We start from the raw sequence: 13,881 nt of genomic DNA, 5'->3' as shown, positions 1-13,881 counted from the left end.
GTAGTAGCTCAGAATAATAATAATAATAATCAAGTCATCAAAGAGTTGTTGTATATTACAATGGCTGTTGGCAGGAAGGATCTCCAGTAGCGGTCAGTGTTGCAGCGAAACTGAAGAAGCCTCTGACTGAAGACACTCTTCCGTTGTCGGACAGTCTTGTGAAGAGAATGCTCAGGGTTGTCCATCATTTTCTTGATTCTCTGGAGAATCCTTCTTTGCATTATCTCCTCCAGCGGTTCCGAAACAGCCGAAACTCTGGCTGAGTCCTTGAAAGGGCTTGGAGTTCCTCCATCTTGTTGGCCGGTGATCTCACATTGCCCATTATGATCGATGGAAGAGATGGTTTGAATTTCCTCTTTCTCTGTCTCCATTTTGCTCCCGCTCTGCACCCACGCTTCTTGCGTTTTAGCTCATTTGGGATTTGTGGCTTCAGCTGAGGTATTATTTCAGCCTTTCCAATGTTAATCAGCTGCTCCTGATTGTAAACCAGACTGTTGCCATGGTTATGCATCATAACAAATGCTCAAAAAGTGAAAAAAGCTAAAAAATAGCTGTAAAAATCCTCCAAGCTTAACAGCACCAGAAGCAGAAAAGTAAAGTGTCCAAAAAATACAGTTTTTCTTGAGCAACTAGAAGAAAAAATACCCAAGAAAAGTCAAAACTCACATATAGTCGACAGAGCTACTCCAACATGCAGCCACCCAGAGCAGCGCAGTTCCGGAAAGCACATGTTATTAATTAGTAGAAATAATCAAGCAATCAAGAAAAACTATTTTTTGGACACTTTACTTTTCTGTTTCTGGTGCTGTGAAGCTTGGAGGATTTTTACTGCAATTTTTTTCACTTTTTTTGCTTTTTGAGCATTTGTTATGATGCATCACCATGGTAACAAGCTGGTTTACAATCAGGAGCAGGTGATTAACATTGAAAAGGTTGAAATAATACCTCAACTGAAGCCACAAATCCCAAATGAGCTAAAACGATAAAACGCAAGAAGCGTGGGAGCAGAGCGGGAGCAAAACGGAGACAGAGAAAGAGGAAATTCAAACCATCTCTTCCATCGATCATAATGGGCAATGATAAATCAGGTGATGGTCAGCATCAGAAGCAGGGACCTGAAAATGCTCAACAGCCTAATATCAAAGGCTGGTTCTGTTCTGGGGACGACTGTGGAACCGCTGGAGGAGATAGAGCAAACAAGAATTCTCCAGAGAATCAAGAAAATGATGGACAACCCTGAGCATTCTCTTCACAAGACTGTCCGACAACGGAAGAGTGTCTTCAGTCAGAGGCTTCTTCAGTTTGGCTGCAACACTGACCGCTACTGGAGATCCTTCCTGCCAACAGCCATTGTAATATACAACAACTCTTTGATGACTTGATTATTAGTATTATTCTGAGCTACTACAGCAATCAGTTTCCCTCTGGGATTAATAAAGTAGTTTTGAATTTGAATTTGAATTGAATAACAATGTTATGAGCTGAAGTCCAATAAATAGGAATAGAATAATGATAGCAGAATAATATTTGAGCCAAATTTTACAAAAAATATATATTTTAATAAAGTCTCTCATTATTTTCTCTGTTCTTGATTTGTGCCAAATTAACAAATGCAGTGTTCATTTTTGTTGTTAATAAATTCATTCTGATTGTGGATTGAAGGGAAAAAACTGAAAAACACTTCGATGTGTTGACATTTTTCTTTTTCACTATTCACTAGTGATTTATGCACATACACAACACATTTCCACTCCAAGTAGTCACGTCAAAAAGAGCACTAAAGCTTTTCAGTGTTGCTCTAGTAACCATTTGTTTTTGGAATATATCCTACAAATTAAATTCTGACTAGCAATGACATTTTAGACTAGAAGAAACTTTATCTGTGAGGCATGAGGACTGTTCTGTTGATAATTTACCTGTCCAGACGAGATGCTCTCTGAGGAACTCGTTCGCGTTGCTCATCTCCATCCGCTCGTCTCCTCCTGCCATTTTTGTGCTAACGACTAACAGGCTAACCAAGAGGTCTCCATCAGCTGGAGGCGTTGGAGACTGCAGACAACAAAAACAGACAGTCTAATCAAAGGACTGGCGCCTCTATTTTGTATTGGGGAGACTTCAGTTAGGAAAACTGTTATTGGAAAGGCGACACAATGTCCGATTTTGACAGCAATCCTTTCGCAGACCCGGATTTCAGCAATCCCTTTCAGGTAGCTTACTTAGCTACGTTAGCATCCATGCTAGGTGCCTTAGCTAACAGCTGGACAGCCATCCAGACGTGCTCACTTAGTAGAGAAATGGACTATTTACCACAGCACGTTCATTCAGTGTGACCGATCGTATTGTAGAGACATTAACTACCAATTACGCCACCGATATTTAGTCGTATTGTGGGTTTTGTTAATGCTGTAACCGTTAACTGCTATTGTTAGCTTTGCCTGTAAACACTTGCTAAATGCTCTTACAGGTTTCTTCCTGGCATTTCGGTTTTACTGTTTGGCTAAAGATTTTATTTATAAAAGCCGCTGGCGGGCAAGTCTTTTGTAAACGTTACTGACTTTCTGCCGAATACTCGGTGAGTTAATAAGAGAAACACCAAAACAATACGGCCCACCTTTACCAGAGACACTGATGACTCTTGGGTGATTAAGGTTTTCTTTTGTGCCATGCTCCATTGTGGATCCGATGACCACAACTGTTAACGTGTTCTAAATAATAAAAAAGTTAGCTGTTTCTAGGCATTTACACCACAGTGTGCTCATCACAGAATAATGTTTTATTGTAATAAAAATATTTGCTGATTTGTTTTTGTAGCACATACTAATCCAACAAACCCTGTTTTAGACTTCCCAAACATTCAAACGCATTCTCAGTTTCACTTCCCTGTATCACACAGTCCTGCACATAACGGGTTGCTGCCTCAACAAGTGGGAACCGTTATTCTCAGCTGAGTTATGATTTTATTATATCAGTCTGCAAAAATAGGTACACACGCTTGTTTTATAACACGTTTAAAGCTCCGTTTAAAACCCTCTTAAAGCTCAATCTGTTAAAAGTTTGATTAAATAAAAAAACGTGTTTGTGATTTTATTTATTTATTTTTGGTGCTTAAAATGATAAAAGTTTATTTCAAATGTTTTAAGATCTAGCAATGTTTTGTTTTACCTCGTAATGTAATTTTTTTAATTTAGGACATTTCGAAATTAGTCACTTATTTTTCTTCTAAACATCAAGCTATTTAAAAGAATAAAATATGAAGATTTGATTTTATGTTGTAGCTTTTTTCATTTGTGCTTGGATTTCTCTCCCCTGTAGGATCCTTCGGTGACCCAGGTGACACGGTCGGCCCCCCCTGGTGGTCTGGAGGAGTATAACCCCTTCACAGACGCCAGAACGGTTAGCTTAACATCTGGGTGTTTCTGGTTTTTTAATATTAGTCACAACTCTACACTTTATAATCACTGAGGATTTAGCTGACAAAGAACGTCACCGTGGCCTAATTAGAGCTTTTACTCAATGTCTGTCTTTTATTTTTTATTTTTTTGCATAAGTATGAACATTATAATCTATGTTGGTCTGCAGGCAGCACCTGGAAATGCCCCCAAATCCACGCCTGCGCCCTCCCAGAACACACAACCTGCCATCATGAAGCCAACAGAAGAACCGCCAGCTTACTCACAGCTCCAGACTCAGGTAATGCTCATCTGTCACAGCTACCATAACAGTCTGCTGCTCTAGCGTTTTTGTGAAAAAGGACAAAATATGTGCAACATTTAGTCAGATTCTCCATCTTTTCTTTTTCTGTTGTTTTCTGTTGGCCCAACAGCGACGTGATGAGGTACCTGCTGTGTTTCATCCCGAATGTTTTGAACCTGTTTTCCTCATGTTCAGCTTTTGATTGCAGCATCATTTTAGATCTATTTAATACTAACAAAGATGTGTGTAGTTTAAACTAGCAACCCTTAACCCTTTCCTATTTAACTTGCCCCACGCTTTAACATTTGCCTTAGCGGCCGTCATGATAGGCTGACAGATCTTTGGTGTGTTCTTGCTGTGTTGAAATTCTAATTCCATCTTTTTAGTTCTCTTTAAAACACAGAAAGGTTTTATTTACCTGCAACGTTTCGTTTGCGGCTGCAAACTTCGTCAGGCTGACGCTGACGGACGCGGAGCTGGGCCGTCGGGAGAGAGAGTTACAGTCTCACGGAGTGGCGAGAAGGAAGTGACGCCACCATCAGCGTCAGCCTGACGAAGTTTGCAGCCGCAAACGAAACGTTGCAGGTAAATAAAACCTTTCTGTGTTTTAAAGAGAACTAAAAAGATGAAAGCTGTCAGATGTTGGGTTGTACATTTTAAGGATGTTTCTGGGTCTTCTGCAGGACCAAGCGCGCGCTCAAGCGGAGCTGTTGAGGAGGCAGGAGGAGCTGGAGAAGAAAGCGGCGGAGCTCGACCGTCGGGAGAGAGAGTTACAGTCCCACGGAGTGGCAGGAGGTCAGTCGGTCTGTCTCCGTCTTCCTGATTGGTCATTCATCTGTTTTACCTCTCTGGATCAAAGCTGATCCGTTCATCGGACGCATCGCTATTACACACAGCGGTGAGCAAGACTCGCTTTGTTCTTACAGGCCGTAAAAACAACTGGCCTCCACTACCAGAAAAATTCCCCGTTGGCCCGTGTTTCTATCACGATATTGCCGTGGATATTCCTGTAGAGTTTCAGAAGACCGTCAAGATAATGTACAACCTTTGGATGTGTGAGTAGAACAGCTGACTCGTCACAATATCGGAACCACAGCTTCATGATTCAGTGAAAGTTTGAGGGTTTTATTTTGTGGCTTTGTTTGTTTTTTACCAGTCCACGCAGGCACGTTGATTGTGAACATGTTCGGCTGCCTGGCGTGGTTCATCGTAGACGCGTCTCGCGGCGTAGATTTTGGCCTGGCCATGCTCTGGTTCCTGTTGTTTACGCCGTGCTCTTTCGTCTGCTGGTACAGACCACTTTATGGGGCTTTTAGGTAAGCAAGGACGTTGGAAATGAGGCTGCTTCATGTAGCATTTAGCTAAAGCAGTCACTTTATACAGGAAGAAGAGTGAAACACAACAATAATGTGATTTGTGTTTCTTTCCCGCGGGAGCAGAAAAGATTTATTGAAGCATGCATTTCCTAACTTTTCTCTTTCTCCTCTCCTCACTGCAGGAGTGATAGTTCGTTCCGCTTCTTCGTCTTCTTCTTCGTCTACATTTGCCAGTTTGGGGTCCACGTTCTACAAACGATCGGCATCACTGGCTGGGGAACATGGTGGGTACTCGTGCTTTGACCTTCCCCTGTCTGGGTTTTTGTGCATTCGCTCATGCCGTTGTTTTGTTTCGATTCTTCCAGTGGCTGGATTGCAGCTCTTACTGGTCTGAACACCAGTATCCCAGTGGGCATCATCATGTTACTGATTGCGGCCCTGTTCACCGCACTGTCTGTGGGCTCGCTTATTATGTTCAAAAAGGTAACACGGTCATTAAAGAGCAAGTCACCCCCTGCCAGAGTCTTACTCCACTCCCACTTCCTATTTCAGGGTATCCGCGGGTCCTTAAAAAGTCTTAAATTTGCTTTTCCAAATTTAAGGTCTTAAAAATCCTTAAAAATGACAAATAATCCTTAAATACAGTTTCCAAAGGTCTTAAATGACCACAAAGACCCATTAAAAAAGATTCTTGAATTTCTATAAAAAAATTTCATGAATGTCTAGTTAGTGTTCAGCTTTTTTGTGTACGATGTTGCCGTAAGCGAAACCGTACACATTCAGTTGGTTGTGAAAGGGGGCTATTTTTAGATGAGCACATTAGCTGGTTAAGCTAGTGGGCGCTTGCGCCATGGGGAAGTGCAAGTTTAATGGTAACTGGATGGTTAATCCCACGTTTGCGACGTGGTTAGCACCGTTTCCAGGCAATAGCTGGAAATTATAGCTTAAATTTGGTCAAAGTGGCCTTAAAAAGTCTTAAATTTGGCTCCCTTAAACCTGCAGATACCCTGTATTTGAAAAATGCAAAAAATGATGTTGCCTGGCAGACTGAAAGGGCGGAGCCACTAACAAATACACACACACACACACGACATTGTGACCTCATAATGTACCAGCTGACATCATAGTGTACTTCTAAGCCTATAGCAATGGCAGATTACATTTAAATGCATTGCAGAGTTTTTACCTGACAACTGTGCAACAATGACAGTTTTAGGCAGAATATTTAAATTTTAACTAAGATGCACTTAAGTGCCAAATGATCGACTGCATGTGTCTACAGCATGGTTAGACACTCATTTATATAGTTAATCGGCAAAAAAGAAGTGGATCTGGGGGTGACTTGCTCTTTAAATATCAACTAATTTTGGAGATTTGCCCGACAACAGGATTGATTATAGATAAAGTTTGACATTTAAACAGTAGATGGGAAGAGGAAAGTCTCGACATCCACCTAAAGTCTCTGCCTTTCCAGGTGCACGCGCTGTACCGTACCACTGGTGCCAGTTTCGAGAAGGCTCAGCAGGAGTTTGCAACTGGAGTCATGTCCAACAAGACGGTTCAGACCGCGGCAGCTAACGCCGCCGCCAACGCTGCAACCAATGCTGCTCGTGGGGCCTTTAAACCTCACCCCTAAACAGAAACTCCAACAAGGCACACATTCCCACACTAAGAGGCAAAAACACACACTCAACGACACAACGGAGACACACAACTCTGGTCCTGCTGGCTCTCACGTCCAACAGGTTATGCTTCAGAATGTTTCCTCTGCACATTTCTCTTCTGAAGGGCGAAGCAGCGTAAAAACAACGGACCAGAGTCGTTTATCTTCCGACCACAACAAAACACGCACATGCAGTCAGGTGGCTGCTCACCTCCACTAAGTGATCGGAGGCGTGAGCCGAGTGTGTGGCGGGGTTTGATCTCACACACTTACACACACCTTCCTTTTCCTTGTCTAACTGTCCCGAGGTGATCCCAGATCAGCCAGACGTTCTAGCATACCTTGTGTTTGCCGCGGCCATGACCTCAGAGCTGCTTCAGTGTCGAGTCATGAGGCGTTAGAAAGTATGTAGGTGGTGTGCACGTAGTTCTGAATAGTTTGTCCTGATTGGCTGGACCTCTTTACTTAGAAAATAGTGACTGATCTATTTACTAGGTTTCCATTTTGTGGATGTGGAGGTCCTGAAGGTAAACTGTACCTCGTCTGATCTGATATCTGTGCTTGTGTAGCGAGACGGTACCGTCGTCATTCTGGTAAAAAAAGAAAAAAGGTTCCTTATAAACAAAAGTTTGGGTTCTAATCGAAGAACCTGCCCCAGGATCCCTCTGATCTACTCCTGCTCAGTGTGCTGCTTAGGTTGGGCTGGCTCAGCATGATCATTACTAGCATGTTTAGCACACTCAAGCTAGCCATGTTTCTGGCACCGTCGGCCTCCACTTCCTGTTTCTCAGGCTACACGAGCTTCGGGGGGGGGGGGGCAGGGACACCTGATTGCATGTCCTGAGTGAACGTGATGGTTCATCCAAACCGGAAAAGAAGTTTGCGACATCTAGTTTTTTTATGTTTGACAAGAACACGCTACAACGGGATGTAGCTGTTCGCACCAACGCTGCTATTAACCCGGAGCCGTTCGGCGGTGGCCTCTCGCCGTCCCGTTTCCTGTTCTCACCCGAACGGCAACTAAGATACGATTTGTCTCGAGAAAAGAGTCCTTATTTAAAAACGTAAAACACCTTGATACCGTGTTCGTGTAAACCACGCAGACTAACAGTCCATCTCCACTCGTTTCTCTGTCGGTATTTAACTACCGGCAGCCAAATCTTTGTAGCCAAAATCAGCATCGAAGGAACAGGAGTTGAGCTTGGCGCCATCGTTCATTTAAAAACACTAAAGTTGTACAGACTACTAGCACTGATGTGAACTCTGAATGTGTGCTTTTATTTTGTTTGTGCTTTAGCACTTCCTGTATTGAACGTGATGTCTGAAGAAGTGCATGATAGATGAATGACGCTACATGAAGTATTCCTAAAAGCCAGTGGAGTTAAAAAGCTCATGAATTCCTAATGATTCGTAATTAAAACCTGGCAGTATTGCTCTCAACTCGTTGCACATCTATTGTTTTTCAGTCAAAACATGTTTTTATTTATGGTGATATTTGAAGTTTCAGTCGAGTTTTTTATATTTGTGAGGTAGCTAGGCTGCAACAAGGGTTTGGCGTGTTTGCGAAAGGTGTGCTTGATGTATAAAAAGTGTTATTTCTTTGTCTTGAAAGCTGTGAGAAAGCCACCAAATGTTCATAAAAATTAGTTTTTAAATCTGGCTTTGTGATGCGTTCCCTTTCCGTTTCACCTTAAGTTATTCAGACGCGTCGCTGCACCCGCCCACGTGCTCTCATCTATACTTTTACAGTTGCTTGTATGAAGCCTTTGCCACAGTGGGTAGTATTCTTGGTGTATTTGGCGACACAGAGCTGTGTTTTTGCTGTTGTTCGACCGAGCCAGAGAGGAAAAGGGACACCTGTATATTTTGTAAAGTTTGACCCTCATTATCAATCACATGTAAAAAAAAATCTGGCTTTTGTCGCATGTGAAATAGTTTCAGTTTTGTATATTTATGGTATTAACATGAAATAAAATTAGAAAAAAATGCTTGTGGGTTTCATTTGAATAAATGATTTTCAATTTTTTTTTTACAAATGTAGTTTTTTTCTCTAAATATCAGGCGGATTGGTTCGACGTCTGCAGTGATGCGGACGCTGAGCCGATCTGTCGTGGTGAAGAGGGAGCTGAGCCAGAAAGCCAGGCTCTCGATTTACCGGTCGATCTACGTCCCAATCCTCACCTACAGGTGCTGGCCAGTAAATTAGAATATCATCAAAAGGTTGAAAATATTTCAGTAATTCCATTCAAAACGTGAAACTTGTACATTATATTCATGCAATGCACACAGACCAATGTATTTCCAATGTTCATTACATTTAAATTTGATATTCATAAGTGACAACTAATGAAAACTCCAAATTTGGTATCTCAAAAAATTAGAATATTCTGAAAAGGCTGAATATAGAAGACACCTGCTGCCACTCTAATCAGCTGATTTACTCAAAACACCTGCAAAGGCCTTTAAAAGGTCCCTCAGTCTTGTTTTGAAGGCACCACAATCATAGGGAAGACTTCTGACTTAACAGCTGTCCAAAAGACAATCATTGACACCTTGCACAAGGAGGGCAAGACACAAAAGGTGATTGCTAAAGAAGCTGGCTGTTCGCAGAGCTCTGTGTCCAAGCACATTAACAGACAGGCGAAGGGACAGAAAAAATGTGGTAGAAAAAAGTGTACAAGCTCTAGGGATAACCGCACCCTGCAGAGAATTGTGACGACAAACCCATTCAAAAATGTGGGGGAGATCCACAAAGAGTGGACTGCAGCTGGAGTCAGCGCTTCAAGAACCACCACGAGGAGACTCATGAAAGACATGGGATTCAGGTGTCGCATTCCGTGTGTCAAGCCACTCTTGAACAAGAAACAGCGCAAGAAGCGTCTCGCCTGGGCCAAGGACAAAAAGGACTGGACTGATGCTGAGTGGTCCAAAGTTATGTTTTCTGATGAAAGCAAGTTCTGCATTTCCTTTGGAAATCAAGGACCCAGAGTCTGGAGGAAGAGCGGAGAAGCACAGAATCCACGTTGCATGAGGTCCAGTGTAAAGTTTCCACCGTCAGTGATGGTGTGGGGTGCCATGTCATCTGCCGGTGTTGGCCCACTCTGTTTCCTGAGGTCCAGGGTCAATGCAGCCGTCTACCAGGAAGTTTTAGAGCACTTCATGCTTCCTGCTGCTGACCAACTTTATGGGGATGCAGACTTCACCTTTCAACAGGACTTGGCACCTGCACACAGTGCCAAAACCACCAGCACCTGGTTCAAGGACCATGGTATCCCTGTCCTTGATTGGCCAGCAAACTCGCCTGACCTTAACCCCATAGAAAATCTATGGGGTATTGTGAAGCGGAGGATGCAATATGCTAGACCCAACAATGCAGAGGAGCTGAAGACGACTATCAGAGCAACCTGGGCTCTCATAACACCTGAGCAGTGCCACAGACTGATCGAGTCCATGCCACGCCGCATTACTGCAGTTATTGAGGCAAAAGGAGCCCCGACTAAGTATTGAGTGCTATACATGCACATTCTTTTCATGTTCATTCTTTTCAGTTGGCCAACATTAGAGAAACAAACATTTTTTCATTGGCCTTTAGAATATTCTAATTTTCTGAGATACCAGATTTGATGTTTTCATTGGTTGTCACCTATAAATATCAAAATTAAACGTAATGAACATTGGAAATACATTGGTCTGTGTGCATTGCATGAATATAATGTACAAGTTTCACGTTTTGAATGGAATTACTGAAATATTTTCAACCTTTTGATGATATTCTAATTTACTGGCCAGCACCTGTATGGTCATGAGCTTTGGGTAGTGACCGAAAGAACGAGATCGCGGATACAAGCGGCCGAAATGAGTTTCCTCCGTAGGGTGGCCGGGCTCAGCCTTAGAGATAGGGTGAGGAGCTCGGACATTCGGGAGGGACTCGGAGTAGAACCGCTGCTCCTCCGGATCGAAAGGAGTCAGTTGAGGTGGTTTGGGCATCTGGTCAGGATGCCTCCTGGACGCCTCCCTGGGGAGGTGTTTCGGGCATGTCCTGCCGGCAGGAGGCCCCCGGGTCGACCCAGGACACGTTGGAGAGGTTACATCTCCAATCTGGTCCCGGAACGCCTTGGGGTCCTGCCGGAGGAGCTGGTGGAGGTGGCCGGGGAGAGGACGGTCTGGAGCTCCCTAGTTGGGATGCTGCCCCCGCGACCCGGACCCGGATAAACGGAGGAAGACGACGACGATATCAGTATAAAAATGCAGTTAAAGCCACTTTTCTTTCATTGAATTATTGAGTCAAATTTTAACAGAATGACACTAAAAGTAGCAGCAATATTTTTAGATCTATCTACATTATTTTTTCCAAATAAGTTAGTTTTTATTTTTAAGACCTAATAATATATATTTTTTTCTTTTCAAAAATGAAAATCAATCTCTTAAGATTTGATGTTAATGGATGAGGAATAAAATTAGATTTCTGACAATCTCAGGATAAAATTCTGAAATCTTGGAATTCTCACATTATTCTAAGAAAAATGAGAAAACAACTTTTCCACCTAATCGTCTAACGCAGATACTTCATAAAAACTACAAATTGACCTTTTTCTAAAGGTCCTGAAACATTTTGGTTCCAGTGGACTTAGGGGAAAACAGCTCTTTGGATTGTAGAGGTTGCACCCAACTGGGTGAAACTGAACTGTGACGTCATGGTTTGTGGAAATCATGCATTTCTGAGAAAATTTTAATCATTTTTTTAACATTACATTTGAACATGTTTGCAAATTTCTTTATTTCAAAGTTAAAATAAAATTTTATCATCTGTGGCAGTATCTCCTAACCCGATCAAAGCCCTGTGTTGGGATTATTTCCTGTTTTGACCATCTTCTCCCTCTAGATGTCGCTGTTTCCTCATAAAAGTTAAACACAAGACAAGCTGCAGCTTAAACACACTATCGCATCATTTTATCAAAGACGGACTTGAATTCAACGTGTACAGATCATCTCCCTCCACACACACACACACACACACACACACACACACACACACACACACACACACCAGCCACTCATTGTAACATTTTATGTGGTCACGTGTTAATGTAACATAAACAGACCATAAACACAAAACCAGAAACACCAGAAATAGGTTTTAACATAAATCCGAACACTTTCACGTTCAGACTCAGGTCATTCAACTCAAGGCAAAAATATTAGAGAAATTATTGCACATTTTATCTACAACCAATCAAAGCACAGAAATGCGTGGATCTGAGTGTTTACAGTGACTTACAGACATGGACGTAATTTTCACTTTAGAAGTGGGGGGGGGGGGGGGGCACGGGGGGGGGGTATCTGATGGGAAACAGGCTTCAACACAAACGGTTGTTTTCCGCTTGGTCCTAGAGCCCAATCAGTGTCAATTTAATATAGCGTAATATTGTTTTTGGATGGTAAAAAGTGCAGGGGTCAAAACTTGACTTTGGAAAAAGTGGGGGGGGGGGGGGGGCATGCCCCCCCCCATCCCCCCCAAAAAAAAATTACGTCCATGCTTACAGAGCAGTAATTAAAGAAATAGAGGAATCCAAATGAATATGCAGCATTACAGAAAGAGTGAAGGACAGAGTGCAAAGTGCAAAATGAGGCGGAATAAATGGTCCCTTTTATTAGCCTCAAAACAAGATAAAGAAGCAGTGAAAATAATTCCATGCTGTAGTTCTTTTTTAAAACACAGAGCAGTTTTGTTTACCTGTTTTCCCGCATGCGGGAAAACAGGTAAACAAAACTGCTCTGTGTTTTAAAAAAGAACTACAGCATGGAATTAGAGATGCGACACAGCAAGAACACACGTAAGAAGTGAAAATAATTCATTTTCTGGATTTATGAAATGAACAGCTGAGTGATCCGTGGGACATAAAGTACAGGTGCTGGCCAGTAAATTAGAATATCAGCAAAAGGTTGAAAATATTTCAGTAATTCCATTCAAAACGTGAAACTTGTACATTATATTCATGCAATGCACACAGACCAATGTATTTCCAATGTTCATTACATTTAAATTTGATATTCATAAGTGACAACTAATGAAAACTCCAAATTTGGTATCTCAAAAAATTAGAATATTCTGAAAAGGCTGAATATAGAAGACACCTGCTGCCACTCTAATCAGCTGATTTACTCAAAACACCTGCAAAGGCCTTTAAAAGGTCCCTCAGTCTTGTTTTGAAGGCACCACAATCATGGGGAAGACTTCTGACTTAACAGCTGTCCAAAAGACAATCATTGACACCTTGCACAAGGAGGGCAAGACACAAAAGGTGATTGCTAAAGAAGCTGGCTGTTCGCAGAGCTCTGTGTCCAAGCACATTAACAGACAGGCGAAGGGACGGAAAAAATGTGGTAGAAAAAAGTGTACAAGCTCTAGGGATAACCGCACCCTGCAGAGAATTGTGACGACAAACCCATTCAAAAATGTGGGGGAGATCCACAAAGAGTGGACTGCAGCTGGAGTCAGCGCTTCAAGAACCACCACGAGGAGACTCATGAAAGACATGGGATTCAGGTGTCGCATTCCGTGTGTCAAGCCACTCTTGAACATGAAACAGCGCAAGAAGCGTCTCGCCTGGGCCAAGGACAAAAAGGACTGGACTGATGCTGAGTGGTCCAAAGTTATGTTTTCTGATGAAAGCAAGTTCTGCATTTCCTTTGGAAATCAAGGACCCAGAGTCTGGAGGAAGAGCGGAGAAGCACAGAATCCACGTTGCATGAGGTCCAGTGTAAAGTTTCCACCGTCAGTGATGGTGTGGGGTGCCATGTCATCTGCCGGTGTTGGCCCACTCTGTTTCCTGAGGTCCAGGGTCAATGCAGCCGTCTACCAGGAAGTTTTAGAGCACTTCATGCTTCCTGCTGCTGACCAACTTTATGGGGATGCAGACTTCACCTTTCAACAGGACTTGGCACCTGCACACAGTGCCAAAACCACCAGCACCTGGTTCAAGGACCATGGTATCCCTGTCCTTGATTGGCCAGCAAACTCGCCTGACCTTAACCCCATAGAAAATCTATGGGGTATTGTGAAGCGGAGGATGCAATACGCTAGACCCAACAATGCAGAGGAGCTGAAGACGACTATCAGAGCAACCTGGGCTCTCATAACACCTGAGCAGTGCCACAGACTGATCGAGTCCATGCCACGCCGCATTACTGCAGTTATTGAGGCAAAAG

General features: G+C 42.8%; 2 protein-coding genes across 3 annotated transcripts in view; one reads left to right on the top strand and one right to left on the bottom strand.

Moving 5' to 3' along the window:
* Nucleotides 1–2,006, bottom strand: part of LOC107394165 (homeobox protein orthopedia B) — a 74,504-nt gene extending 72,498 nt beyond the window's left edge. Inside the window, exon 1 of the mRNA XM_054731610.2 lies at nucleotides 1,917–2,006. The gene's annotated coding sequence lies outside the window, so the exon portion shown is untranslated. The remainder of the gene's footprint in view (nucleotides 1–1,916) is intronic.
* Nucleotides 2,003–8,660, top strand: LOC107394164 (secretory carrier-associated membrane protein 1). Of its 2 annotated transcripts, none has more exons than XM_015972959.3 (9): nucleotides 2,003–2,207; nucleotides 3,313–3,393; nucleotides 3,580–3,690; nucleotides 4,377–4,488; nucleotides 4,620–4,748; nucleotides 4,850–5,009; nucleotides 5,192–5,293; nucleotides 5,375–5,492; nucleotides 6,484–8,660. In XM_015972959.3, exons 1-9 carry the CDS (start codon nucleotides 2,151–2,153, stop codon nucleotides 6,643–6,645), a joined length of 1,032 nt encoding a protein of 343 aa, XP_015828445.3. In that variant the 5' UTR covers nucleotides 2,003–2,150; the 3' UTR covers nucleotides 6,646–8,660. The 2 variants fall into 2 exon arrangements, with proteins under 2 accessions (XP_015828445.3, XP_070402278.1); XM_070546177.1 differs by lacking the exon at nucleotides 2,003–2,207 and adding an exon at nucleotides 2,930–2,982.
* The last annotated feature ends 5,221 nt before the right edge of the window (nucleotides 8,661–13,881 follow it).

Source organism: Nothobranchius furzeri, chromosome 17 (assembly GCF_043380555.1).
Source record: "Nothobranchius furzeri strain GRZ-AD chromosome 17, NfurGRZ-RIMD1, whole genome shotgun sequence".
Taxonomy (NCBI): domain Eukaryota; kingdom Metazoa; phylum Chordata; class Actinopteri; order Cyprinodontiformes; family Nothobranchiidae; genus Nothobranchius; species Nothobranchius furzeri.
The sequence above is the reverse complement of the archived record's forward strand: the minus strand, read 5'-3'. Positions and strand labels throughout refer to the sequence as shown.

Excerpts from the sequence above, each read along its gene's own strand:
- LOC107394164 (XM_015972959.3), top strand. The coding sequence starts at position 2,151 with ATGTCCGATTTTGACAGCAATCCTTTCGCAGACCCGGATTTCAGCAAT. Across the intron at positions 2,208-3,312 it reads ATTTCAGCAATCCCTTTCAG|GATCCTTCGGTGACCCAGGT; the intron begins GTAGCTTACTTA and ends TCTCCCCTGTAG. Across the intron at positions 3,394-3,579 it reads CCTTCACAGACGCCAGAACG|GCAGCACCTGGAAATGCCCC; the intron begins GTTAGCTTAACA and ends GTTGGTCTGCAG.